This window comes from Cucurbita maxima, unplaced genomic scaffold (assembly GCF_002738345.1).
Source record: "Cucurbita maxima cultivar Rimu unplaced genomic scaffold, Cmax_1.0 Cma_Scf00004, whole genome shotgun sequence".
Classification (NCBI taxonomy): Eukaryota; Viridiplantae; Streptophyta; class Magnoliopsida; order Cucurbitales; family Cucurbitaceae; genus Cucurbita; species Cucurbita maxima.
In genome coordinates this window covers 4,135,575-4,161,990 of record NW_019272020.1, presented here as the reverse complement: position 1 = coordinate 4,161,990, position 26,416 = coordinate 4,135,575, and the positions used below count along the sequence as shown (strand labels likewise).

At 38.7% G+C, this 26,416-nt stretch overlaps 7 protein-coding genes and 1 long non-coding RNA gene across 12 annotated transcripts; 3 read left to right on the top strand and 5 right to left on the bottom strand.

Moving 5' to 3' along the window:
- The first annotated feature begins 1,897 nt into the window (after positions 1-1,897).
- LOC111478796 lies at positions 1,898-2,655 on the top strand. The gene has a single exon (XM_023123266.1). It carries the CDS (start codon positions 2,004-2,006, stop codon positions 2,547-2,549), a length of 546 nt encoding a protein of 181 aa, XP_022979034.1. The 5' UTR covers positions 1,898-2,003; the 3' UTR covers positions 2,550-2,655.
- An 802-nt stretch (positions 2,656-3,457) lies between these two features.
- LOC111478358 (TPD1 protein homolog 1-like) lies at positions 3,458-5,532 on the bottom strand. The gene is made up of 4 exons (XM_023122561.1): positions 5,182-5,532; positions 4,271-5,094; positions 4,085-4,177; positions 3,458-4,015 (listed from the first exon to the last, which is right to left on the bottom strand). Exons 2-4 carry the CDS (start codon positions 4,320-4,322, stop codon positions 3,681-3,683), a joined length of 480 nt encoding a protein of 159 aa, XP_022978329.1. The 5' UTR covers positions 4,323-5,094; positions 5,182-5,532; the 3' UTR covers positions 3,458-3,680.
- Positions 5,533-5,864: 332 nt separating this feature from the next.
- Positions 5,865-8,748, bottom strand: LOC111478357 (putative protein FAR1-RELATED SEQUENCE 10). 2 transcript variants are annotated; one of them, XM_023122560.1, is made up of 4 exons: positions 7,414-8,748; positions 6,875-7,318; positions 6,522-6,786; positions 6,305-6,421 (listed from the first exon to the last, which is right to left on the bottom strand). In XM_023122560.1, the coding sequence occupies exons 1-4, from the start codon at positions 8,431-8,433 to the stop codon at positions 6,399-6,401; spliced, it is 1,752 nt and encodes a 583-aa protein (XP_022978328.1). In that variant the 5' UTR covers positions 8,434-8,748; the 3' UTR covers positions 6,305-6,398. The 2 variants fall into 2 exon arrangements, with proteins under 2 accessions (XP_022978327.1, XP_022978328.1); XM_023122559.1 differs by having other exon boundaries at positions 5,865-6,786.
- Positions 8,749-10,524: 1,776 nt separating this feature from the next.
- Positions 10,525-14,554, top strand: LOC111477927 (microtubule-associated protein 70-5). Of its 3 annotated transcripts, none has more exons than XM_023121933.1 (11): positions 10,525-10,869; positions 11,658-11,743; positions 11,838-11,903; positions 11,974-12,153; positions 12,233-12,403; positions 12,478-12,633; positions 12,700-12,846; positions 13,296-13,367; positions 13,444-13,974; positions 14,045-14,205; positions 14,295-14,554. In XM_023121933.1, exons 1-11 carry the CDS (start codon positions 10,758-10,760, stop codon positions 14,305-14,307), a joined length of 1,695 nt encoding a protein of 564 aa, XP_022977701.1. In that variant the 5' UTR covers positions 10,525-10,757; the 3' UTR covers positions 14,308-14,554. The 3 variants fall into 3 exon arrangements, with proteins under 3 accessions (XP_022977701.1, XP_022977700.1, XP_022977702.1); XM_023121932.1 differs by having other exon boundaries at positions 10,539-10,869; positions 14,289-14,554; XM_023121934.1 differs by having other exon boundaries at positions 10,544-10,869; positions 11,983-12,153; positions 14,289-14,554.
- Positions 14,555-15,793: 1,239 nt separating this feature from the next.
- LOC111477939 (protein PYRICULARIA ORYZAE RESISTANCE 21-like) lies at positions 15,794-16,665 on the bottom strand. Of its 2 annotated transcripts, XM_023121949.1 has the most exons (4): positions 16,538-16,665; positions 16,372-16,453; positions 16,033-16,298; positions 15,794-15,999 (listed from the first exon to the last, which is right to left on the bottom strand). In XM_023121949.1, the coding sequence occupies exons 1-4, from the start codon at positions 16,547-16,549 to the stop codon at positions 15,913-15,915; spliced, it is 447 nt and encodes a 148-aa protein (XP_022977717.1). In that variant the 5' UTR covers positions 16,550-16,665; the 3' UTR covers positions 15,794-15,912. The 2 variants fall into 2 exon arrangements, with proteins under 2 accessions (XP_022977717.1, XP_022977716.1); XM_023121948.1 differs by having other exon boundaries at positions 15,794-16,298; positions 16,538-16,663.
- A 2,877-nt stretch (positions 16,666-19,542) lies between these two features.
- LOC111477942 lies at positions 19,543-21,412 on the bottom strand. The gene is made up of 2 exons (XR_002717372.1): positions 20,896-21,412; positions 19,543-19,847 (listed from the first exon to the last, which is right to left on the bottom strand). It is a non-coding gene; the product is annotated as an uncharacterized LOC111477942 (long non-coding RNA).
- LOC111477936 (heavy metal-associated isoprenylated plant protein 7-like) lies at positions 19,684-22,024 on the top strand. Its single transcript, XM_023121945.1, has 5 exons — positions 19,684-19,811; positions 19,881-20,103; positions 20,187-20,389; positions 21,419-21,518; positions 21,585-22,024. Exons 1-5 carry the CDS (start codon positions 19,803-19,805, stop codon positions 21,923-21,925), a joined length of 876 nt encoding a protein of 291 aa, XP_022977713.1. The 5' UTR covers positions 19,684-19,802; the 3' UTR covers positions 21,926-22,024.
- A 571-nt stretch (positions 22,025-22,595) lies between these two features.
- Positions 22,596-26,269, bottom strand: LOC111477935 (SNF1-related protein kinase regulatory subunit beta-2-like). The gene is made up of 4 exons (XM_023121944.1): positions 25,443-26,269; positions 24,282-24,460; positions 24,030-24,192; positions 22,596-23,132 (listed from the first exon to the last, which is right to left on the bottom strand). The coding sequence occupies exons 1-4, from the start codon at positions 25,665-25,667 to the stop codon at positions 22,800-22,802; spliced, it is 900 nt and encodes a 299-aa protein (XP_022977712.1). The 5' UTR covers positions 25,668-26,269; the 3' UTR covers positions 22,596-22,799.
- Between the last annotated feature and the right edge of the window lie 147 nt (positions 26,270-26,416).

The window sequence follows — 26,416 nt, the reverse complement described above, 5'->3', positions numbered from 1 at the left end:
TTTTTTTTTTTTTTTTTTTTTTTTTGCTGTGGACTTCAAAGTATAAAGCTCGTGTGGTTTGAATATGGACTCAAAGGCTTTGTTGAATTTGACTTTAATTAGACAATACAGAAACAAGTTGAGTTTTTTGTTTTAATAAATGGGTTAAATAACATTTAATAAATTAATATTGGAAATAAACCTAGATTTTGTCGTTTAGTGTAGAATTTTAGAAAACAAAAAAAATAGAGACAAGAAATAATAATTAGAAATACCTAATCCGACGTGGGGGAGAGGGGAACCAAAACGGCATCGTATTAAGTCTCAAACATTAATCGACGGCGGATGGGGAGTTGGGGGATGGGTGAAAGCGACGAAACCAGGGGCTTGACACGGTTTCTACAGAATGGCATTTTGGAAATTAAGCACTGAATTTGGAGCATTTAATTTTAAAAAGAACGTAAAGTCACCTAGGGATCTGCGAAGAAGCAGCATGCAATTTCGTTTTAAAATTTATATATATATTTTTATATTTTCCGAGGAATTCTTTTAATTATTGACGTCGAATTTTCGAAGGTTCATACAGATTTCCTAGGAGTAGGAATTGGGTGGTTCGTGGTGTAGGGTAACATTACAGTGGTCTAACGCGGTAACGATGACGGCATAACGGCGTTTTATCAAAACGACGAATGACGAAATCCAACTCAGCAGAACAATAATCCATCACCGTCCGTCACTGCCACTATACGCGGTCACCAACAAGATGTCGCCACGTCAAAGTTGTAAATTGATTTTATCGTCACCGCCAACGCAACAGCGGTCCCTCAATTTGAAGATAAATTCGGTTTAAGATTCGTAATTGTTAAAAGGCAATGGGCCACTCCAAAACTGTAGCGATGGCAATTGGTCGGCGACGCCTCCGTAATAAAGAGAAAAGGAAAAGGGATTTATCTGTAATTTAAAAAAGAAAAGGGGGCAAAAGGCAATTAGGATAGGATGTTGGGGAATGGGAATAAAGACAACAAAAGTGAGGGGGTGGATGGTAATAGAGTTGTCGTCATGGTGCAGCCATATCTATGAACTCATTTGGGACTGCTTTTATTTTACTTTATTTATTTTTAATTTTACATGCAAACGTGTGTTGCGAACCAACTTACAACAAAAAAAAAATTTATAAAATATTTTTTTTTATAAAGTTGTGGAAACCTCTCTCCATTAGATGCGTTTTAAAACCGTGAGGCTATCAAATATATGTATCTGTTAGCGGTAGATTTGGGATGTAACAAAAATCTCATAAAGTTCAAATATCAACTCATCACTGACGTTAGATTTCAATTCTTAATCTTTTTAAAAGTAGGGTTGGATTATAACCCTATTTTCGAGTTTGGGGGTTGTTTTCATAAAAGAAAAAGAACGAGTGGATATTGTTTGCTTTGACCTATAACTTATCACCGTTAGCTTAACAGTTTTAAAATGCATCTATTAGAAAGAAATTTTCACGCTTTATAAGGAATTCTTCGTTTCCCTCTTTAATTGATGTGGGATCTCACAATTCACCCCTTTGAGGGCCAGCATCCTGCTCGATCGCTCGCTCTGTGTCTCACTCTAATACGAGTTGTATCAGACTCGTTGTGAGATTCTATATTAGTTGGAGATGAAAACGAAATATTATTTATAGAGTTGTGGAAACCTCTTGCTAACAAAACCAAAAGCAATAAGTTCCCTCCAAGCTGTCAGTCACGAGCCCATTAATATATTGGGCCTTATGTCACGAGCCCATTAAAACATTGGGCCTTACATGTCACGAGCCCAATATATTTTATTTTGAAAAATAGCTTTCTCAGTCAGCCTTAAATCCCCAATTTAGAGCTGAAACGATAAGGTTCTTAATCTTAATTTACCATATTATTAACATACTAATCCTCCATTATCCACATAATTTAATCCCCTCTGGATAACATCCCTTCTTCCAAGTTCCAACCACAATGGCCTGAGCTTCATCTCCATCCATAAACTCCCCAACAATGGCCACCTCTTTCAGATCCCGAATCCACCACTTCCCAATCTCTCCCACTTTCAAAAGCCCCTCTGTTTCTCCTCCTCCATTTCCAATCAAGGCCACTTCCCCTCTCAGAGGCCCTTTCCGGCCTCTCGCAGCCTCTGCGCCGCCGCAATCCACCGCCAAACCCTTAAAAACTCCTCAGCCGTTGGATTTCAAGATAATCGACGAAACCCCAATTGGGAACTCGAGGTTTCTGATCATCGGAGCCGTCTCGGTGGGCGTTGCCCTGTTTCTGATGGGTTGCAATGGCGAAAGGGCTCTGGCTTTGGGGCCTGAAGGGCCGTTGGTGGAGGAATTCTGGGACAATGTAAGAAGATATGCAATTTACGCCGTCACTGTAAGTACGGGTGCTCTTTACACTATTCTTCTTCCCATTTTGGAGCTGCTGAAGAACCCCATTACTGCTGTTCTTGTTTTGGCTATTCTTGGGGGTGCCATTTTCGTTATTTCTCAAGTTCTATCTGCTATGGTTGGCGTCAATGAGTTTTCTTATGATTATGCCTATTGACCCATCAAAGCAATATCTTACATTGCATTGTGCTAAATTTAAGATTGTTTCCACTGTGTCTGCATTGATATTGAAGGTTTCAACGGGTAGCTTGCTTACTTTCTTTTATCCTAAAAATATGTGATTCATTTTCTCAATGCATCCTTACAATGCAATATGTTTGAGAAATCCCATGAATCATTTTCATGGTTGAACGAATTTGGCAGTCACCCACTGAACCATATCTTACATATCACCTAGACCCCACTGCTAGTAGATATTGTATCTTTTAAGCTTTCCCTTTCGGTTTCTACACCCTTATAAAGGATGCTTCGTTCTTTTTCCCAACCAATGTTGGATCTTAGGCTTTCCCTCTCGATTTTCACACTCTTATAAATGATGTTTCGTTCTCCTCCTCAATTAATATGGGATCTCACAATCCACTCCCCTTCAGGGCCCAGCGTCCTCACAGGCACTCGTTCTCTTCTCCAATCGAGATGGGACTCCCTAATCCACCCTCCTTCAGGGCCAGCGTCCTTGCTGGCACACCACCTCGTGTCTACCCCTTTAGGCGCTCAGCTTTCTCGCTGGCACGTCACCCAGTGTCTGGCTCTGATACCATTTATAACAGCCTTGTCCTATTTGGACTTGCCCGACTTTGGACTTTCCCTTAAGGTTTTTGAAATACATCTGCTACGAAGAGGTTTCCACACCCTTATAAAGAATGTTGCAAAAGGAGAACAGTTTTTGAAATACATCTGCTAGGAAGAGGTTTCCACACCCTTATAAAGAATGTTTTGTTCTTAGATGTGCAAAATGAGAACCGGAGAAAAGTGATTAGCCTTTGGAGAGTGATTGAAAATCAGTGTTTTCGTGAATGGATACGAAAGCTATTCCCTAATGAATACAAAAATTCTAACCATAAAAGGTTACAATAATCTAACTTTTTATAAATGAATGACTTGTTGTGATGAACTTGTAATAATGGAATGACTTATTCTTTACTCAAATATCATCGAATTGACAGAAGATTATAACAGAATGTACACAGAAAGTCGATCAAATGATTAATGTGAGAAGTTCTTAGAAAACTAAAGGATCATAGACAATTCATAAGGTCCACAAGGGCTATCTGTTCATAGGCTTGTTAAGTCACGAAGAACAAGTTACAGAAGATACAGAAAGAGGGTAAAGAAAAGTGTTAGCATATTGAAATGACAGAGTTTGGCCAGGACCAAGAGCCTTGCCGTCGTTGATAAGGCAGTCATCATACTTGACTCGCCGGAAAATTCTTGGATTCACCAATCTGGCTGAGCTGAACCAACCACATTTCATGTGAATGTTGGAGATGCTGCAGCCTGAAGAACATGAATTTAAGATCTGAACTATGAACGATGGAATCCCATCTGGAAGTGGAGCTGTTTGCCCTTGAAATACAACCACGTCGTCTTTTGAACATTCTGAACCAACCCGATTCATCCCTCGACCTATTTAGAATAAGATTCATGGTTTATAAGTAAAGAACTAATGAACAATTGTAACAATGCGTTTCTTACCAGTTTTAGAAGACTGAAGCGACATCCAAGAAATTCCACTGTTTTTTTCTCTTGCAGCCGCCTGAACAACACTCAAACGAACCAACTTGAACGCTGAATATTCCAAATCAAAAGACAGTAAAACTGGTTGGGTATAAATTTAAATGACATGGGGAAGAAGATCCACTAAAAGAACAGAAGAATTACCAAGAAACAGGGAAAAACAGAGGAAAAATCTGGGAAAAGCACCAACTTTCATGGCTGTTCACTTTCTTTCTGAAATAGCTTCAAAAGGGGTGTATGTAAAAGCATGTGCAAAGAGGTTGGAGTGTAGAATGACGTTTTTGAAAAGGAAGACCAAATCAGTGGAGTGAGCACACGTGTGAACAAAATGGAATTAAAAACAGAGGCTCCGTCTTCATCTGCTAAACCTGGAGGGCTACTTATAAAAGCAGAGTGAGCTGGGGGTGTCCGCCATTAATGGCGTCAAAGGTCTAGCAGCCATATGAAGGGCTGTGTTCCTTAAACTGGGTGATGAAATTCACAGAGGGAGAGTGGTGGGGAAGAGGAAAGGTTGTTCTTTTTCGGTCCACAGAGCCGCCGCCAAAAGCAGGGGATGTCGGCTATGATGTGCGGCGTTATTTATGTAGTTGTCTGTGTCTGATTTGAGGGCCAATCGAAATATGGGCAGAATCTTTAGTAGTTGGACATTAGTTGCATTTTTTAAAATGAGCTAAATTATTAAAAATATTATTTTTTACTTTAAATATTTTTAATCTTAGCAACTTTTAATAATGTTCCAGACCAAGTTGAACTCTTCCCACAACCTTAATTCCTTCAACTCCCTAACTTTTTCTGAAAAAACAAAACGGCTAACCTTAATTTCTTCGCAATCTTCAACAACAGGCCCCACTTCCCATTATTCAGCAATGACGTGGCACTTTGCATCTCAGTACGCAACTCCCTTCTCAGTCATCCCCCTCCATCTCCAATTCAAAACTACTTTCACGAAATCATCAGCCATTCCCATCCTTCCAAACAAAGCCAACCATTAATTAATGCCAATTTATCTGCACAAAACCAGCATAGTTTTATAAGTTTCTTTCGTCTTCCCCTACCTATAAATATGGTTGCTTTCCTTTCACAGCCTCTTGCCTCTTAACTTCAAATCGTCTTCCTTTGAAAGAGATCCGTAGCCATGGCTTTAGGATGGCTACTTTATTCAGCAGCTCGTCTTCTTGGGAACCCGAATCATGAGGTCCATGGCTACGGTGAAGAGAGGAGCTCAAAAGGGAAAAAGGGTTGTGAAGAAATATGCACTTCTTCTGGGTTTCAAATGCCTCTCCATTACCCTCACTACACCAAGGCAGATTACCAGAAGATGGAGGAGTGGAAGGTGGATCAGCTTCTCAAGGAATATGGCTTGAGCTTTCAAGGCAGTTTGGAGGAGAAGAGGGCCTTTGCAATGGGTGCATTCCTATGGCCTGATCAGTATTAATACTCGGGACGAACGAACGATGTGGGTATCTGTTTAAAACATATTCTGTATCTGTTTAATGGAATATGATCTCCATATGTTTTCTGTATAATAAAGAGAGAGAACAAAGATACCAATGTGTTATGAGTACTAAATAGAAAGAACTATCTGATATAAACCAACGCCCATTTTATGAGTACTAATTCAAGAAACAATGCTACCCTATTCATCTAACTATGACCAAAACATTCAGTACAAGTTCTATGAATCAGCCAAGATTGGTCAGTGTAAGTTCATATATGCTGAGATGTAAATAAATCATTCGCTTTGAATTGAAATTATTCATACCAAATTTTCCAGATGCTTTTGATAACATTCAGCTTTGGACCGCCTCGATCGATAACTTTACATCTCTTAGATATTCTAGCCACGAGCCAGGTGCATTCTTATTGAGTCAAAAGCCTGTACAACCATTACCATTCCAAGCATGCAGTTCTCTTCCTTAATATTACATTGTGTGAGTTTGACGACCTTCGTCTGTCTCCATTGCAGACAGCTATGAAAGGAAGTCAGATAAAGAACAATCAGTTCGGGAGAATGTCGAATTCATAGCAATCCCTTAGCAGAAGCATTAACCATTTGGCGATTCTGTCAAATCCATAGCTGCAACCCCGTCACTCTCGGGCATTCTCCTAATCTCGTTAAGAAGTCTTGTGATCTCTTTCATCAGTTCCCTACGGACATGCTCACTACGTTCTTTGGTAATGGAAGATTCGGCAAAAAGAGCCTCGGTAAGTCGCTGATATTCATGAAACCAATGCCCACCGTTACTCTCAATACCATGACCATCGCTTAAGGCTAGAGAGCTTTCCCGCCTCCATCTACTTAAATAATATTTATCAGGAAGCTGAAAGTAATTCTTTATAATGAATATGCGCAAAGCATGTCTGCATAGCATGCCTGAGGATTCAAACTCCTTACAAGAGCAGTGAATCTGTTCGCTGTCTTCAATCCACATCACAAAACGCTCTCCATCAATCTTCTTGAAGTGGTGCATGAGATATGATCCATCCGCCATTTCAGATGCAGCATACTGCATGGCCAACACTAATTCATGCTGTAAAGCATTGAAGGCAAATGGGGTGAGGATGCTTCGTGCATGTTCTTCGATCGGTATATTCGTCTTTAATTGCAAATATTGCATCTCATGATGCTCATGGCTTTGGAAGTTGGCTGAAATACCAACCTGAACGAAATTGAAATAACAGAAATGACGAATCCGAGGGCTGTAAAATCAAAAAAAAGAAAGTATTTTTGATCTCCCAGAAAGTTACCTGCTCGAAAAAGCTACGCAAACACGTCTGTGCACTAAAAACTCCTTTCAAGAACATATCGACAGCCTTGAAATAGGCTGATGTTGCCATTTGAGCTAAAAGACAACCTCTTATGTACAATGGTACCCAGTATTCCCGAAACGAAAATAGTAAATCGAGGTGCTTGTCTGAAACGATACCAAACATTGATACCATTTGATCCCATCGAATTTCAAAATCCTCTGAACTCTCCACAGAATACAGCAAATCAAATTCGGATTTGAACTCTGCATAACGAGGTCCAAGATAAAAAGAAAACCAACTAGATATCTTTGACAAAATATTCCATCTCGAAATTATGTGCTTTGTGCCAGGTAATTCACTTCTTATTGCATCTCTAAGCCCTGGATCAAGATCAGTCAAAATTGTCTGCGGGAATGTGCCTCTCATGAAACGAATAAAGGTCTGTAATTTTACGGTGAAGATGAAGATGTACGAACGCTCAGAATTTCATAAACTAATACGAAAAAGAACAACAAAGAGAGAAAGATATTATATACCTGAAAAGCCCAAGCCAACGAACGAGGCGTTTCATCTTGCAACAAAACACAACCAAAGAAAATAGTCCTACCATGGTTATCAATGCCAAGCCACACTCCCAATAGTAAACCATATGTGATTGATGAATAAGTAGTGTCAAAATAGACAACATCCCCAAACATGTCATAAGCATTAACAGAGTCCCCATATGACCAAGCAACATGTTCAACCCTATCATTTGCATCAACTGTGAAGTCATAAACAAACTCTTCATCTGATTCTTTCGTGGCTTTGCAAGCCTCTAGAAGCTCTATTGTATCAATTTCCCGTTTTTCGTTTAGCAGCGCATCGCGTTCTTGAACAATCTTCTTACGATTTTGAACAAAGTTTCTAACATCTCTCTCCAAAAAAGGCAATTGACCTCCATGAATGCCCTTTTCCAATTCCAATACCTTCACTATCCGATGAATGGGAAACCCAGCTTTTGAAAGCAGAAGTATGCGTTCTTGGTCGGCCTCGTGAATTTTTCGATACGCAGGAAGGAGGCGAACTTGGTCATCTTCAAGAAGTTCATGGTTATGAACATTGCTGAATTGCACTACAAACCATTGTGCAACTCCTTCACTGACTTCCTTCGACAAATACATCTTAGCATCACACCCACAACGCACCGATTTCCTATCTCTATGATTCTCCCCAATGGGTTTTTTCCTTGCAGGTGCAAATCCTGAACGATAACAAACAAAATCTCGTTTATAAACACCCAATTGCGGGCTTAGTCTCGATCGCTCTTTCCTAATAGAGAACCCATTCCTCCTAGCAAAATTCCCATAATACTCAAACGCCTCAGTGTCACTCTTAAACACCATTCCCACGTAAGGGGAAACCATAGCTTCAGATGACACCCTTTCGGACTTTACTAACTCGGCTGCGATAGAAGTTTCTTCGCCTTCTCCTTCATATGAAACATAACATTTCCAATCCCCACAAGGGCATTGCTGCCGTCGAATCCATACGTTTTTCGACGGTATGGATGCCATTGCCGAAGGGTAGCTAAAAATTGTAATACTACATCAAAATTCTCGAGACTAACGTGGAATCCACGGCGCAAACCAAACCTTAAATCTATTAATGACACTCATTTACAGACATGACAATCATTTACGTCCATGAGACACAGAATGATTTAGTGGGCTTGAAGCTGAATTGAGCTCTAATTAATAAACCCAGAATGATTTACATACCATAGATGACGGGTATGCGGATTCAACCCTCATTCCTCTTCAGTTCATAATCAAATCTCACCGGCTGGCTTGTGTTGTTTCTCTTCCGCCTGTGTTTTCCCTTCGCTCCTCCAGATGATAACACCGAACAGCGGAAGCGTTCGCCCAACCAAGTTTGAAGTTTTGGGCTTCCTTTATTGGGCTTTTAGAATATGTTGACTCTTTGCTAGACTTTGTTTATTGGGCCTTTAAGAACATAATAATAATTATTGGATTAAATCTAAAATGATTTGAAAATAGGTTATGGAGATGTCCAAAAATCAAACAATAAATTTGTCACGTCAATATCAATTGTCACTTAATAGATGACAGCCAATGTTTTTGACAATATTATTTCCATTCCAAGCAACCTCTAATTTAGTCTTCAATTTCTAGATTATATCATACATGAATAAGTATGTGGTGGCGGAGAAACCTCGAAAAGAAAGAAAAAATGTTTTTAAATTCAACTGTGAAGCTCAAGTAAAAACTGGGTAAATGAATGAACCGATCTTACATTCGAATGAGAGTTATCTTGATAATATGTATACCTTCCTTTTCAATGGTTGAACTGTGTTTCCCGTGTTGGTCTCTAAGGAGTGTCGAGGCAATGGAGCATTACATCAACAACGGTAGGATATACTTATTTTGATTTGTTCGACGATATATATAATTAAAAATAAAAATATGAAATTGTTGGTATAAAGATAATGGTAGGTTGGAGCCAAATAAACAAATTCATTGCCAAATGAGTACTCTTAGTTGTAATGAAATTAATATACTTTCAAGCAAAGAAGAGTGAATTAATGAAGGTATTAAGGTTGTTTTACAACAACAAAAATCTTCAATTTCTTCCACAAATGCTTTTTAAAAAGCCTTACTTTAACCAAATTTTAGCGGTGAAGCATCCATACCTTTCCATCACCACCCCTTTCTTATCTCTTCATTCCAATATTTCTACCCTTTTCAACCAATTTTATCCTTCCGAATCCGACGATAAGACAGATCTAAATTTTCGTTAAAAACTTTCTATACTAATTTTGAGATGTTTATAAACATTAAAGGACAATATTGTAACAATTCAAGCTCATCACGAGTAGATATTGTCAATTGTTCTTCGAGAGTTTCTCTTCAAAGTCTTAAAATGTGTTGGATATAGAGAGGTTTCCATACCTTGAATGCTTAGTTCCCCTCTCCAACCGATGTAGGATCTCATAATCCACTCCCTTGAGGGCCTAGTGTCTTCGTTAGCATACCGACCAGTGTCTAGCTCTAATACCATTTGTAACAGTCTAACCTCACCGCTAACAGATATTGTCATCTTTGAACTTTCTCTTCAAGGGTTTTCCCCTCGAAGTTTTAAAATGGATATGTTAGCGAGAGATTTTCATAACCTCAATGCTCCATTTCCCTCTCCAATGGACGTATAACTAACGCCAATTGGGTTCGACGACCGTTTAACTTTATATTTTCAAAGTTTAACATATACGGACTAAATAGACATCTCAAGTTAAAGGACGTAACCGACCAAAATGACATTTTCGGGTTTAGGGTATTATTGAATGGTTCAAATGGCAATCATTTTCATAAGTTAGGTAATAGAATAATGGGGATAAAATCATTCAAAAGCGAAAAACATGAGGACTTATGAAAAAAGAACACAAGAAGGTTAGATGTAGATATCCTGATTAGATTGTTAATATGCTTGCTGATCACATTTTAATGAAAAAGAGGCGTTTTTGGCAAGCGTCTTAATCATAATTAGTCTCTGTAATCAGCTGGATTAGCGGTCACTAATTCTAAAACGAATGGATCAAAGAAAGTGACCGTTACTGTGAAGAGGAGGGAAGAAGCCGGCTTTGCCGCCTATGAAACTGCGTTTTTCAAATTTTTTGTTAAATGGAAAATGGAATAAACAAAACCCCATTTCTTCTTCTTCTTCTTCTTCCTCTCTTTACGCTCAATCCCTTAAGCTATGGGACTCTGTTTTCCTTTTTGCCAATAAAAACCTCACTGCCCTCTGCTTCTCTTCCATTTTTAATTCCACCCCTGTTTTGTGTTGCTCTTCCTCTGTTGTCTCAGTAGATAAAAATCCGACCGGAATGGTGTTAAACATGGGGAGTTACGAGGAACATGTCGGCAGAGAAGAGGGTTCTGTTGTCCTTCTTGATCCTGTTGTGTTGGAGCTCACCCGTTTGCAGAACCTTCTAGCAGGTTCTTCTTCTTCTTCTTATTGTGTGACAACAACTGTTGAGCTGATTTGCACTTATGGGTCTGTCCTGTTTATTCTTTGTATATATGGGTTTCTTTGATGTTCGTGGAATGATTTTGTTCATTGCTCGAGGTGATGGTGGCACGCAGTAGTGAGCTTGTGATGCTTGTGCAGAAGAATCAGTTGATTTTGGTTGTTTAATCTTAGTTTTATCTTGTCTAATGAAGCCATTGAATTTTGACTTTTCTAGCTGTTTCAGATAATGGTTTGTAAAATGGAGGGAATCAATCAGTTTTCTGTTCTTTCATGCTTCGAATTTTGATGTTTTTTCATTGATTTGTTTGTAAATTTGGCTTAGATAGTGAGATCCACGTGATTATGAGTATGAGGATGTGGAAACCTCACCCTAATAGACGTGTTTTAAAATCATAGTCCTGCAAAATCGTGACAGCTATAATGTAAGGGAAAAGTGGACAATATCTATTAGCGGTGGGCTTGGGCTATTACAAATGGTATCAAAGCTAGATATCAAGTGATGTGCCAACGAAGATGTTGGGCCCCAAGGAGTGGATTGTGAGATCACACGGGAGAAGGAAACAAAACATTCCTTTATAATGGTGTAGAAATTTCTTTTCCTAATAGACGCGTTTTAAAACCATGAGGCTGACGACCGTACGTAACAGGCCAAAATGGACAATATTTGCTAATGGAAGGCTTGAGCCGTTACATAGTACTAAACATATACTATCAGTCTTACACTTTCCATGGACATGTTTTTGAAAATTTACAGAGAAGAACAGGGAGCTGGGAGCTGCACACAGTGAAATCAAGGCCTTGAAAGCCACAGAAGCCAAGAAAGACAAAGCTCTAGAAGAGGTCACTGCTTGAATCATCTGTAACACATTAATTTACAAAGAGGATGAACTATTAACATGTTCTAACTCTTACGTTTTGGATTTATAATTCTCAGCTGAAAAGTGAAGTTGATAAACTTGATGACAAGCTTAGAGCCACTGAGAATCTTCTTGAACACAAGGTTGATAGTTTACCTTTGGAGTTTATTTAACCTTTCCTGACTTCTTAGGCTTACTACAATGAATGTTAAGAACATGCAGAACCTTGAAATAAAGAGACTAACAACTGAGAAGAAAGATGCAGTGACTGCACAATATGCTGCAGAAGCTACACTCAGAAGGGTATATGCAAATCAGAAAGATGACGATTCGTTTACTCTCGCGTCGGTTGTCGCTCCTCTCGAAGCGAAAATCAAAATGTACAAGAATGAGGTGAGCTAAGAAGCTTATTATGAACTATATCTGCCATCATCCCATATTGCCAAAATGTGTCCATGTCTGTGGCTTTCAGGTTTTGTTACTGCAAGAGGATAAGAAAGCTTTGGAGCGTCTCACGAAGTCGAAGGAAGCGGCGTTGCTCGAAGCAGAGAAGATTCTACGAAGCGCGCTTGAGAGAGCTCTGATTGTGGAGGAAGTTCAAAATCACAACTTTGAGCTGAAGAGACAGATTGAAATTTGCCAGGCAAGGATTCATTTTACATAATTCAAAGGATTTATTTTGTGAAAGAACTAACCATGTCATTGGATTACAAGCAGGAAGAGAACAGGATCCTTGAGAAAACTAATCGCCAAAAGGTTATTGAAGTTGAAAGGCTTGGGCAAACCATTAAGGATTTAGAGGAGGCCATTCTAGCTGGAGGAGCCACAGCTAACATGGTTCGAGATTATAAGCGACAGATTGAAGAATTACATGTAAGTGTAATAGTGATTTGATGTTGTAGCTAGTGTCATTGATATTGATTTGAACAAACGAATCAGGAAGAGAAGAGGACTCTTGAGAGAGAATTGGCAAGAGCGAAAGTCTCGGCGCACCGTGTCGCTACTGTGGTGGCGAACGAGTGGAAGGATGAAAGTGACAGAGTTATGCCTGTCAAGCAGTGGCTGGAAGAGAGAAAGCTATTGCAGGTACTTTCATAACCTGAGTTTGAATTTTGTTTTCTCGTAGTTCTGTTCAGGATTATTGGGAGAGGAGTCTCGGCTAATTAAGGATTGACCATGAGTTTATAACTAAGGAATACATTTCCATTAGTATGAAGCCTTTTGGGAGGTTCATATCATATCATACCATTGTGGAGGTTCGTGGTTCCTAGCATAGTATCAAAGTCTCCATACCCCTATAGTGTACTTTGTTCGAGGGGAGGATTGTTGAGGAGGAGTCCCACATCCCCTAATTAAGGGGTTAATCATGAGTTTATATAAGTAAGGAATACATCTCCATTGGTATGAGACCTTTTGAGGCAACAAAAAGCAAAGTCACGAGAGCTCAGGCTTAAAGTGGACAATATCATACCATTGTAGAAAGTTCGTGGTTTCTAACAAGTTCCTAAACGAACTTAGTTTTTGACAAATCACAGGCGGAGTTGCAAAGAACAAAAGACAAGTTAGCTGTGTCAGAAAGAACAGCCAAAGCAGAAGCACAACTCAAGGTGGTGAACACTTCCTTCTGTTGAATACAAAGACACATTATCTCTCAATCTTTGCTGAAATCTGACCAAACTGCAGGAAAAATTCAAGCTGAGATTGAAAACATTGGAAGAAGGGCTAAGGAAAATACCAGCTTCCCCTGTAAATACCAAAGCATTTAGTGGATCCCCCAAAACAGAACGATCCAATAACATCTTAGGCTTCTTGACAAGCAATGGAAGGAAGAGATCAACTTCTCTATCAAAGCCTTCTTCAGCCATCTCCAAATCTTCAAACATTCTAGTTCAAACAAATGCAGATCATGACAAGGCCACTGCACCACCTGAGTTAAACAGGTCAAACAGCTTGAAGAAGAAATATGCCTCAGCTTGTGAAAACGTAATGAAAAAGAGTATGTGGGCTTCTGGTAGAAGTAAAGTGGTTGATATTGCTGAAAAAGAAAACAGAGAAACCATTGATGGTGAAGGATTCCGAGAACCGAGCAACCTCGAAAAAGAAGATACGGTTTCGGGTTTTCTGTATGACAAAATACAGAAGGAAGTCATTAATTTGAGGAAGCTATGTGAAGTGAAAGATGGGAACTTGAATACAAAAGATGAAGAAATAAAGGTTAATCATTCAACCTCTATCTATACATATGTTTTCTAGCTTTTCTTGAATTGGATGAAGTTCTTGGCAGATTCTCATGAAGAAGGTTGATGCATTAACGAAGGCAATGGAAGTAGAGGCCAAGAAAATGAAGAGAGAAGCAGCTGTTAAAGAAAAAGAAGCAGCAGCAGCAGCAGCAGCAGCAGGGAGATTAGAGGAGAAGAACAAGCCCAGGATGGTTCACACCAAAAGGTTTCTGTTTTGTAATAACATCATTTCAGAGTTGTTTGTTTCATTTCATGATTCATGAACTGATTGGTTTCTTTTTGGCATAGCCGTAGGCTATCAACTTGATAACTTGCAGAGGAAATGCATTGAAGAAAGAAAATGAATCCCAGGACCCAGATGCAGATTTGATTATATCAATCAGTTCTTGTTTTTGTTCTTATTGTAGATACAAAGTTTGCAGTGTGTACTTATGAACAGCTGCTTGGTAATAAGTTTGTTTTAGCTATGTTTTCTCTGCTATGTGTATACATATTAATGCCATCTGCTTGAGCTTTGTTCGAGATCCCGTGTTAGTTGGGAAAAGAGAACGAAACATTCTTTGTATTGGGTGTGGAAATTTCTCTCTCGTAGATGTATTTTAAAAACTTTCCCAAAGGGGGATGGACACGAGGCAGTGTGCCAGCAAGAACGCTGGGCTCCGAAGGGGGTTGAATTGTGAGATCCCACATCGGTTGGGGAAGAGAACGAAACATTCTTTATAAGGGTGTGGAAACCTCTCCCTAATAGAAGCGTTTTAAAACCTTTGAAGGGAAGTTCGAAAGGAAAAGTTCAAAGAGAATAATATTTACTAGCGATAGGATAAGATAATTACATAAGCTGTCATAAATATAAACTCATAACAAGTATGAGAAATTTTCCACCGATCCGTAATGAGAGCTACTTGGGAACTTTTTAAAGTATAAAGACTAAATTCTCTCGAATGCAAAAAAGGCAAAACTAGTAATTATGAACCTCGAGAATTGTAGGCAAGGCGGGGCACCACCTGGGGCGTCGATCGTCGAACTCGAAACTATCAGAGAATTGAACAGCAATACCTTTAGAGGCAAACTTTCCGGAGTTTCTCAAGATCAACTCGAGCTGTTGTTTGCTAACCACAATGGTGGTGATCTTGGGGAGTTTGCACAATTCAGCAGGCTTGCTAACAGCATCATCATCATCATCAATACGAACAGGCAGTGGAGGAGGAGCCCCACGGTCAACTTCTAGCACAGCACTTGAAGTTGTAAAGTCTTGGGTTGTTAGGTTTAGGCCTTTATAAGTTCCAGAAGCTATCTTTTCAATGGGCAATGCCAAGCTTAAATCTTCTCCTTCACAGCATATCAAATGTTTCAACTTTTGCAGAGGTCGGAAATGGGCTGCGTTGATGCAATTCCCCATTTTTTTTTGGTCAAATTAGACAGATTTTGATTCTGTTGCTAATATTTAGTGCGGCGTTGTCTTTGAGTTTGCTCAACGTGCTAACCATCACATAATTACAAATCTTAAATAGTGGAGTTTTGAATCAATCAAATTAGCCTAACGTATTGAAAGGGTCTTAGCCCTAGAAGAGAACATAGAGCCAATCGCACTAGAACTCCGTCTTGGCCTAGGAAAGCGTCGGCAATAACAGAAAGGAAGCGGGTGGGTAGAAGTTTGGCGCTATCACTTCCGTCAACTCCGACAAGAAACTTATGAATGCCTTACAGAATCGGAAAGCTTGGAAAAGAGACGTGAACACTAATTTCGAAAGATCATCCAAAGACCGAAAATCGTGACCCAAAATCCACCCTTGCTTTATGTTCTTAAAAGAAACCAATTTAGTTTCAATACAAAAAACAAAAAGGGCACAAATTTTCAAGATTGTTCATAATTTACCCTCCGGACGAACATGGGTCTCATAGCAGATTGGATTCACATGACAGAACATCCGGTATTACAGTACCCCCTTCCACCGTAGCCACCGCCGTAGCTGTCATAAACCGGCATCCCGACGTAGCAGGGCGGTGCCGCCGGAATCCCGTAGCCGTGGCATCGGTAACAGGGCCGACCCTCGTAACATGAACAGTAGTAAACAGGGTAGGGCGGCGGCGAATAGCCTTGAACCGGTTGCGCCACCACTTTTGGCTTTTCCACTTCTTTCTTCTCTTCTTTCTTCTTTTCAGGCTCTTTGATCTCAATGCTCTTAATGGATCCATCCCCTTTGCAGCAAATTTTCTTCATAATCATTTCAGGCTTACAGCACACAACTTTGATCAACACGATTCCTTGCTTCTCATTATAAGCCTGGTCTCGAATTTCTAGAATCAAAGAATTATAAACGTAAGTGGGTAAAGATTCAGCAATACAATTCTTAATGGAATGACAACGTACGAGGAAATTTGGCAAGAACTTTCTTGACTTTCTTGCAACAACGATCGCATTCGAGGTCAACTTTCAACACCATGAGCACCGTCTGCAACAAAAAAAAAAAGTTAGAATTTTGAGAAAGTGATATCAAAATGAGTGCGCCGGAGAAGGAGATCAAGGAAGAAGATACCTTTTCCTCCATGGCTGAAGCTCAAGTGAAGCTGCTCCGATCTGGAACTGAGCTTAAATGGAGGAAGACCAAAAGAAAACAGGTCAATGAGGATCATTAATACGGCAGAGACTAGGAAACAGAACAGGAACAGAAAGGAGTTCAGGAAACATAAATAGAATCATCCAATCATCACGTGCTTCTTTTTATATGGCCAAATTAGATGGAATTTATTTATTACCTGATCTAATTAGATTTAATTAAGTGGATAATACCATTTCCTTCTCTTATTAATCAACCTTATCATCTTATTCAATTTTAGTATGGATTTTGTTAGACGAACACGACTCTCCACAATGGTATGATATTGTCCACTTTGAGCATAAGCTCTCATGGTTTTGCTTTGGGCTTCCCAAAAGGCCTCATGCCGATGAAGAGTGTATTCTTACATTATAAACCCATGACCATTCCCTAAATTAACCGATGTGGGACTTTCATCATCCAATAGATTGACAAATCCTTAAATGTCGAACAAAGGACTCCAAAAGGAGTCAAGCCTCCTCGAAGGTACGAAGGCAGTCAAAAATGACTAAGACTCCAAAGGAGTCGAGCCTCGATTAAGGGGAGGCGTGCTTTGTTCGAGGGGAGGTGTTGGATGATGAAAGTCCCACATCGGTTAATTTAGGGAATGGTCATGGGTTTATAATGTAAGAATACACTCTTCATTGGTATGAGGCCTTTTGGGGAAGCCCAAAGCAAAGCCATGAGAGCTTATGCTCAAAGTGGACAATATCATACCATTGTGGAGAGTCGTGATCGTCTAACAGATTTAACAAGCCCCTTATCCAAAAAAAGCTCACGTGCTTCTTTTTATAATGATAGTGAGTTTTGGGGTTATATATGGAAAAAAACAATTGTTTTCAAATATTCTTGCATACTCATGAGGGCAAAAACGTCAATATGAAGTCATCATATATTATTTTATTTAATAAACATAAATAAAGACATTGTTTAATCTGTCTTTTTAATAAATTATATGTAAACTCAAACAATATCATACTATTATGGAAAAATTTAATAATTTTCTCCGCGATCTAATTAAAACAGTAATATATATAATAATTAATTTCTAAATTATTCATTTAATAAATAGGGTGTAAATATAAGTAAACGACAAGTTTGAGTGCTGCTTTTTGGCTATGTACATGGAATTTTGGAAGTTTGGTGAATGTGAGGTTCCTACAAAATTTTAAGCCATCTTACTTTTCCCCCCTTTTTCATAAAGCCTGTCATTTCATTTCCTCTCCGACATTGTTCGAAATAAATAAATAAATAAATAAATAAATCGACATTTTTATTACATCATAAATAAACGAAAGAAATATATTAATAAATAGACATAATTTTAGTAACAACAAAAATAAATTATATATAGGACGTGGGGAGGAGTGTGTAAGTGGGGCCCGTGGGCATTGGTAGGGGAAGTGGTTAAAGAAGAGGAAAAGTTGTAGTGGGTTGGGCTTGGATTGTAATGGGTTGGTGGGCTCCATTTCTTATCATTATGCAATTTAATTTCCACCACCAACCTTACCTAAAAATAAAATATATATTATTTATTTATTTATAAATCCACACCTTTTTAAAAAATTATTTCTCTTTTCTCAAGAAAAAAAAGAATAAAACCATTTCTCCTTTCACTTTACAACCCATTCATTTTTATCTTCGTGGTACAATAATTTGGTTAGTGGGTGAATTTCATTTTCATGATGACCTCATTTTTTGTTTTTTTGTATTTAACTCTGTGTCTATAAATTGGGAAAATAAATTCCCTTATTTTTACTACAAAATTCTAAGTAAATTAATACAAATATCCATAAAATTTACCCTTTCTCTCCCAATAAAAAATGTTCTAACCTTTCAAATATTTTTTAAAGTAATTAAAAGATTTGAATATAATCCGATAATTTTTTTAATAAAAGTAAAAGATGTTAATGGTGGTTTTAAAATTTCATGAGTATTTTTTTTTTACGTAATTTATTTTTTAACTTGAAAAAAATATATAAAATATTTTTGAAATAAAATAACGATAATTTCTCGATAATGTATTTTTAAAAAGTTTTAAAAGTAGATAATTTTATTAGTACAATATGTACCTTTTTTTAATTACACTTTTTATACTTTTTTTTTTATTATTATTATTTACCTGTTTGCTATTTGCTTTTTATAACCCACAGATTACAAAAGGGACTGTTATTTATAAATATTCGTTATTTTTTTATTTTTTTATTTTTTTTTATTGAAACTTGTGTAACAAACATACTTAATGTAATTGGTGAGTTTAATGACATTTTTACTTTTTTTTAATAAATAATATAAAATTAAATAAAAAAAATTACAACATATAATTACGAAATAAAAATTTATCTTTTCCACAATAATAATACTATTTTATAGGTAATTTTACTGAGCGTATTGCATGCCTTAGAGTATTGGATGTTTCGATCATGATTATTTATGGACGTATTGTTTATAGTTGTATGTCTGCAAACTTTTTTTTACTTGATTTCATGTGTAGTTATATTTTTATTATTATTATCATATTAGTACGGGGGTGTATGAGTTCACAAAAAAAATCATGTCTATACTCATTAAAATGTCCTACAATTTGATATGACTAATTGTCAATTCTTTATGAGCTATACACTATAATGTGTTCATCTCTCCAACTAAGGTAGGATATTAGAGTCTATACCCCTAGTGTCCTTGCTGGCATACTGTTCGGTGTCCGGCTTTGATACCATTTGTAATAACTCAAGCTCACACCTAGCAAGTATTATTTAGTTTGACCTACAGTGTTAGAGAGAAGTTTCTAAACTTTTAAAATTACCACTATAATCCTTCTGGCTTTAAATTTTCTTAAAACTTATAAATATGTTTAATAAAAAATTAAATGTAGTCATAAAATTTAATTTTTATAGGAAAGAGATTAGTTTTTAAAATTTTAAAATAAATTATTAAATGTAAAAAGAACTTAATTATATATTTTCAAAAATTTGAAAGTGAAGGGCAAAATTGGAAAGTAGAGTGGGTACAAAGGGACATATGGGGTGCCTGCATTAAATGGCTCCACGTCAGATTTGCAGATTACCCAGCTTTCAAAACCCCACCTCCTCTCGTCTCCTCTTCGCCCACGCCCATAAATCCACACTCCCTCGCCCACACAGACACAGAAACAGCAGCCGGAGCCAACAACACCCACCGCTACCCAGAGCTCTCCGCCTCAGCCATGGGTGAAGTAAGCAAAATTCTCCCTCTTCATCATCATCATCCACTGAAATTTAAACAATTTGGGTACCCATTTCAGGAAATCAAGAAGAAGGAAGAAGGCGAAGATCAAAAGAAGGAAGAAGGCAAAGAAGAGAAAAAGGAAGCAACTGAATCAGCAGCGGAAACAACCCCAGAAGAAGAAAAGAAACAAGAGAGCAAGAAAAACGAAGAAGAATCGCCCCCAGAAATTGTGCTCAAAGTGGATATGCATTGCGAAGCCTGCGCCAGAAAAGTGGCCAGAGCCCTCAAGGGCTTCCAAGGTCAGCTTCACCTCGATTAAGTTGCATTTTGTTTTGTTTTGTTTTGAGTATAAGGGTGTAGTGTTGTTCTAATTTGGTTGAAGGAGTGGAGAATGTGACAACGGATAGCAGAGCAGGGAAGGTGGTGGTGAAAGGGAAAGGGGCAGACCCTTTGAAGGTTTGTGAGAGATTACAGAAGAAAAGTGGGAGAAAAGTAGAGCTAATCTCGCCATTGCCTAAGCCTGCTCCTGAGGAGCAACAACCTAAAGAAGATGACAAACAGCCAAAGGAAGAGAAAAAGGAAGAGGTAAAGTCATCAACATCCTTTTAAGCCTTTAACTTTCACTTTACTCTACATATCATCCATGCATATGTGCAAATACCACTCACTTTCTTAACTTTCACAAAAAGGAAACAAAAGAGAGTGAAAGATGAACAAAAAGGATGGCTGAGCTTCAAACTTAGGTCCCTATCTATACCCTCATACTACTTTTCCTTATAGGCTTTCCCTTGAGGTTTTTAAAACGCGACTGTTTGGGGCCTAGTGTCTTTTGCTGATATTCGTTCTCCTCTTCAAACGATGTGGGATCTCACAATCCAACCCCTTTTAGGGCCTAACGTTCTGGTTGGCATACTTCACGGTGTGAAATCTCACATCTTCTTTCTTTGAACTTTTGAATTACAGTCATGAACACAGGAGTATGATTAGCAAATTAGAGGAACAAGAACACGGAGAATTATATTGATAAATTGTAATGCAAATTCATAAAAGCTTGTACTTGAGAGAAATTTGAACATCTTGAGTTCAAGTACCTCCAAGTGCAGAGGCTGGTCTGAAGCTTTTTTCTTCTCTGGGTTCATAATTGGGTCCTTTTGTTGGCTGTCAGAGAAATGAATTGAAAGATTGAATGTTAGAAACTAAGGTAAAAATTCAAAGTTGGAAATGAAGAGGAAGACAGTGAGAGTTGGGGGGAAACTGACATGAAAACAATAAAAAAAAAACAAAACAAAAGAAAAAGGCCTGAGAATGGAGACCCCACTCCACCTCACTTCACCCTCTCAGCCCCCTCTGTTTCAGTCTCTGAGATCTCTCTCTTCCCTTTGGTTCCACAAAACTGATATGCACATTACACAAGAACAGAGCTGGATGGATGTTGCTGTTTCTGTAGCTGTAGCTCTTATTTATGGCCTCCAAACCCCTTTGACCCCACACACCCACCCATTATTGCCTTCTACTCACGGGCTAAACAGTACATTGAATACATGGCCAAAATCCCTTCTGCGGGGACCAACTTTGTTTCTTATTTAGTTTTTAAGTATACAAAATTTGATGCAGGCTCCTCCACCTCCAGCAGTGGTAACAGTGGTACTGAACGTGCAGATGCACTGCGAGGCTTGTGCTCAAGTTTTAAAGAAGCGAATCAGGAAGTTCAAAGGTAGAATGATAGTTTTAAAGAAGCGTAAGAAGGATTGAGGGATGTGTGTTTGTGGTTTGTTTGCAGGTGTAGAGTCTGTGGAAACAGAACTAGCTAGCAATCAGGTGATTGTTAAAGGGGTTATGGATCCGAGTAAGCTGGTCGACCATGTTTCGAAGAGAAGCCGAAGGCCGGCTTCCATAGTAGTGAAGGAGGAAGAAAAGAAGGAAGAGGAGAAGAAGGAAGAGGAAAAACCAGCAGCTGAAGAGAAACCAGAGGAGAAGAAGGAGACTCAGGAAGAAGATGATAAGAAGTTTGATATCAAAAGGCTTGAGTATTGGCCATCAACCAAATATTACACTGAGTATGCGTATGTGCCTGAGCGGCTTTTCAGTGACGAGAATCCAAATGCGTGTTTAATAATGTAGACTGCAATTCTATTTTGTTTTTGGCTTAATTTGCCGTTTTGTACCTTCTCAGATACTTTCTATCTCAGTAATGCCAGCAAGGTTAATGGTTAATATTAATCTCTCAGGTCTATATAGACATTGTCCGCTTTGGTTATCGTGGTCAGCTTCACGATTTTAAAACGCGATTTCTACTCTTGTAAGAAATGTTTTGTTCCTCTCTCAAATCGATATGAGATCTTACAATCTACTCCCTCTCGTGGTCCAACGTCCTCGCTGGCACTTTGCTTGGTATCTGGCTCTGCTGGCACTTTGCTCGGTATCTGGCTCTGATATCATTGTCCGTTTTAGCTTGTTACGTATCATCGTCAGCCTAAAACATGTCTAGTAGGGAGAGGTTTCTACACCCATATAAGAAATGGTTTAAAGTCCAATGTCCTTGCTGACACACCTCTCAGTGTTATATCATTTGTAACAGCCCAAGTCCACTGCTAGCTGATATTGTGAGATCCCACATTGATTGACGGTGATGCGTAACAGGTTAAGGCAGACAATATTTGTTAGTGGTGGGCTTGAGATATTACACACGCTACATTTGTATCCCAAACAAATTTATTTCGTTATCAGAACTTGCAACCATCGAGACAGATGGGAGAGGGAGTGAGATGATCCTGCTACAATGAAGGGGAAATTTTAGTAACCGATTAAAATGCATGTCAGATAAAAAAAAGAAAAAAAGAGATGGTATTATGTAAGGTACAATCTTGAAGAACGATCCATTCAGACTTCCTGGTTGATTCAGAAGTGTTTAAACGAAATGGCATCGACACCATATAAAGCTACAGTAAGGAAAAATGGGTTTAGATTGTGAATTTCATTACACAGGATGCCTATTCTAACGTTGTCTCTGCAAGGATTTATAGAGCACGACGGTTACGTACTTGGCAAGGAACCGGTGAGTCATCCCGAGTGCGACGACGGAGGGGCCACCCCTTTCCTTCTGCATGTAAAGATGATTCAGCACAACATGCTGAGGTCTTGATATAGGAGGTAAGATTTCATTGTATGGGGAAGGCATGTCGAGCAGTGTGGTTTTCAAGTGGGGAGGAGCCAGTGGTGGCTCCTTTGAAAAATCTTCAGATCCAAGCTGCAAACTGCTGTAACTCGACTCTGGGGACTGAGGAGGTTCAAAGCTGGAAATGCTTTCGATGTCTTCTGGGACATAGTCCTATAGCATTTCATCAGTTAAAAAATAAGCTCTACAAGCTTCTATTATTCCAAATACAACACCAGAATGACAGGTCTCCACACATCAAAGTGGAGATATGAAAGAAAAAAACACGATTATTTTTTAAATATATATATCAAATGCTGCATCAAAGTGTCAGATAAGCATAAATTGAGCTCTGTTGATTATCAAGCTTCTTGACTAAAACGAGAGAGAGAGAGTCATCCACGATGGTATAAACACATGCTTACAAAGTGCAAAGTGAGATCCCACATCGGTTGAAGAGGAGAACGAAGCATTCTTTATAAGAGTGTGGAAACCTCTCTGTAGCATACACGTTTTAAAAACCTTGAGGGTAACCCCGAAAGAGAAAACTCAAAGAGGGCGATGTGCCAGCGAGGAGGCTGAGTCCTGAAGGGGGGTTGGGCCCCGAAGGGAGGTGGATGAAGGGGTCCCATATCGATTGGAGAAGGGAAAGAGTGCCAGCGAGAATGCTGGGCTCCAAAGGGGGATGAGTTGTGAGATTTCACATTGGGGAGGAGAACGAAGCATTCTTTATGAGCGTGTGGAAACCTCTCTCTAGTAGATGTGTTTTAAAAACCTTGAGGGAAGCTCGAAAGGAAAAGTCCAAAGAGGACAATATCGGCTAGTGGTGGGTTTAGGCGGTTATAAATAGTGTTACAAATAGCATTACCCAGGTTGAATGAGAGGAATTTGACTCTCTTAACTCTGAAGCACTAGATCAGAAAGCTCCATACTTTTTGGCTATTTTAATTTTAAACAAAAATAACCAAAATGATCAACTTTCATGCATCTCACGAAACCGAGTTTCATCGACAACTTTCATATCAGGATAGTAAGAGGGTATGAGATGGTCAGCAAGAAAGAGATTTTTACCTGCAAGTCCAAGATATTGTAAGCATTGCCTGCATCATCTGGGGCCCAAGGCAAGTCAGGAGCATATCTCCATTGTCCATCAGCAATAAACCTATACTGGTAAACACCAGAAGACAATACCTTCATAATCGTGAAGTCCTTCCCAGATCTCTGCAACGGTATTCTGATCAGGAAGAAGACATTGGGTATCAGATGGCAGTCAGTCAATCGAGTAAGAAACGAACTACAAATTGAGAGAACAGAGCAACAAACTTTGATTTCCAGTTGTCCCAAGATCCCTCAACAGCTACTTCCTTGCCTCCATGACTCCAGGTAATCATCGTTGGGATTCCTTGTTCACTGTTCACGTCGTCAAACAACGAACTGTTATTCATCCAGGACTCGCTTGAATTGGGCACCTCATCAGGTCTTGGCAGTGGAACAACCGGTACCTGTTAAGACAGATAGAAGTACTCAAAATCATGGCTCGCAAGGACAGAAGTTCAGACACTGAAGGAAAGAAACCAGTGCAGAGATCACAGAATGATTCACAGCTCAATCTATAGTAACATTATTGATCAAAACTAAAGAGGAACTTTGTGGTTATAGCTCAACAGCATCTTTGACTGTTTTCCAGAATCCAAAATGGGTACCTTTCTAGGCATTCAAAATGAATTTGCAAGTTAGATGAGTTATAATATTGAAACTGTTCCAAAAAATACCTATAGACTTTTTCATTAAAATGGTGAATGAAAATTTGTACGCAATCGTTTATAATATCGTTCATGTTGGTTGAGTTAACGATATGAACATCTTTTAACTTGAAACTAACAATGATCTTAATCTTCTATATAGTTGAGCTTGAATCGTAAATGATGCTATGAACGCTTTCCAGTTTTTATAATTACATTAAACTATCAAAGGTGCTTTTTCATGATTGAAATCTACACCGAAGTTCAAGCGTATTTTGTATAATTTAACCAACAATTTCCCAGATTGAGAGGATGACAGAGTGATATTTTCATCTTCCTAGAAGTATGAGTAGAAGAATTCCATGATAAAATGGAACCCTAAAATCAAGATGCATTCTGAACAAAGATTCCAGAAAGCTTATACAACACAACACTGTAATGGGAAGATAAAAAGATAGAGGCAGTCGATCGAATTTGCACAGAGAATTATAGTGTAGCAATAGCCCTGTAGATTCACCAAATCGTCCATCTATTCATGTAGGACTTACATCAAACACATACCGTGCAGGTAAAGTAGCGACACGAAAAGGCCAAGATTCCTCGCAGAAACTTATCGAAAAAGGAAACGAAAGGAATTTCCAATTACATACAATACCAAACATCCCCACCGTATATCAATTTTCAATGAACTGGAGGAATTCACGACCAGGAATGAAAGGCAAAATTCAGGGAACTAACTCACTTGGGGAGTAAACATCAATGGAGATGGAATGGCGCGAGGGCTACGAGGAGGAGAATGACCCATCAGCTCTGCAGGTGGATCGCCAATGAGGTAGTCAAGGTGAGCATCGGGAGGCGCAGCCAGGCCGTCCGGCAAACTCCTCCGTCGGCTACCGACTTCTTCATCTTCTTCTTCAACCCCAGATGGATTAGCGTCCTCATCTTCTCTCCCGTTCACATTCCCCATTAATACGAACAAGAATAAATGGAAAGTAAATAAATAAAATTTTAAAAAAACCCGGAATCCTTTGTGGGTGGGCGAAAAAGAACGAAAATGGGTGGAAAAACGATTCTCCACAGAAAAAGAACAATCAAGTGATTAGGGACGACATAAACAGAGAAACCCTCATAATCCTAAGATTCATAGTTCATCCGCAGAAATTGCAAGAAATCAAAGTGGGATAAAACTGAAAACCCAAACAAATTGAAGGATTTGGATATGTGTTCTTACGAGAAGGATGCTAAAAAGAACAAAGCGCAAAGATTAACCTTCTTAATCTTTTCTCCGACGAGTCAGGAAGATCGAATGGTGGCCCAAGGTTGATGGGCTTTTAAGGATAACAGGAATCATCGTCACGTCATGGTTGACAAAGTCCTGCTCCCGATCCCCACCCATGGCCTCCATCCATTTACTTTAGCTAATTTACAGCTTCCCTTTGATGCTTTCTTTTCCTCGATCGTGGCTACCACGTTCTAAACCTTATTTCTTCCCTTTTACTCATCAAAATCACATCTTTCCAAAATGAACCCAAACTGGGTTTGCAGTGAAAATGACAAAGTTTAATACTTTTATTCATTCCACACAGACTTATTACTCTTTGCCTTTCTTTTTCCTCTTGGTTTATGGGAATTTACCCTTTGTTTCTCAATTGGAATCTTGAAAGTTCTTGTACATTATCATGATCGTTTGAAATGAATATCGTTTAATTATATAGC

Excerpts from the sequence above, each read along its gene's own strand:
- LOC111478796 (XM_023123266.1), top strand. The coding sequence starts at position 2,004 with ATGGCCACCTCTTTCAGATCCCGAATCCACCACTTCCCAATCTCTCCC.
- LOC111478358 (XM_023122561.1), bottom strand. The coding sequence starts at position 4,322 with ATGAAAGTTGGTGCTTTTCCCAGATTTTTCCTCTGTTTTTCCCTGTTT. Across the intron at positions 4,178-4,270 it reads CTGTTTTTCCCTGTTTCTTG|CGTTCAAGTTGGTTCGTTTG; the intron begins GTAATTCTTCTG and ends TGGAATATTCAG. Across the intron at positions 4,016-4,084 it reads GCTTCAGTCTTCTAAAACTG|GTCGAGGGATGAATCGGGTT; the intron begins GTAAGAAACGCA and ends TATTCTAAATAG.
- LOC111478357 (XM_023122559.1), bottom strand. The coding sequence starts at position 8,433 with ATGGCATCCATACCGTCGAAAAACGTATGGATTCGACGGCAGCAATGC. Across the intron at positions 7,319-7,413 it reads CGTTGGCTTGGGCTTTTCAG|ACCTTTATTCGTTTCATGAG; the intron begins GTATATAATATC and ends GTAAAATTACAG. Across the intron at positions 6,787-6,874 it reads TGCGTAGCTTTTTCGAGCAG|GTTGGTATTTCAGCCAACTT; the intron begins GTAACTTTCTGG and ends AATTTCGTTCAG.
- LOC111477927 (XM_023121932.1), top strand. The coding sequence starts at position 10,758 with ATGGTGTTAAACATGGGGAGTTACGAGGAACATGTCGGCAGAGAAGAG. Across the intron at positions 12,404-12,477 it reads GACAGATTGAAATTTGCCAG|GAAGAGAACAGGATCCTTGA; the intron begins GCAAGGATTCAT and ends GATTACAAGCAG. Across the intron at positions 13,368-13,443 it reads AAGCAGAAGCACAACTCAAG|GAAAAATTCAAGCTGAGATT; the intron begins GTGGTGAACACT and ends ACCAAACTGCAG.
- LOC111477939 (XM_023121948.1), bottom strand. Across the intron at positions 16,299-16,371 it reads AGTTCTTGCCAAATTTCCTC|AAATTCGAGACCAGGCTTAT; the intron begins GTACGTTGTCAT and ends CTTTGATTCTAG.
- LOC111477936 (XM_023121945.1), top strand. Across the intron at positions 20,390-21,418 it reads AGGAAGAGAAAAAGGAAGAG|GCTCCTCCACCTCCAGCAGT; the intron begins GTAAAGTCATCA and ends AATTTGATGCAG. Across the intron at positions 21,519-21,584 it reads GCGAATCAGGAAGTTCAAAG|GTGTAGAGTCTGTGGAAACA; the intron begins GTAGAATGATAG and ends GTTTGTTTGCAG.
- LOC111477935 (XM_023121944.1), bottom strand. The coding sequence starts at position 25,667 with ATGGGGAATGTGAACGGGAGAGAAGATGAGGACGCTAATCCATCTGGG. Across the intron at positions 24,461-25,442 it reads CATTGATGTTTACTCCCCAA|GTACCGGTTGTTCCACTGCC; the intron begins GTGAGTTAGTTC and ends CTGTCTTAACAG. Across the intron at positions 23,133-24,029 it reads ACAATATCTTGGACTTGCAG|GACTATGTCCCAGAAGACAT; the intron begins GTAAAAATCTCT and ends GAAATGCTATAG.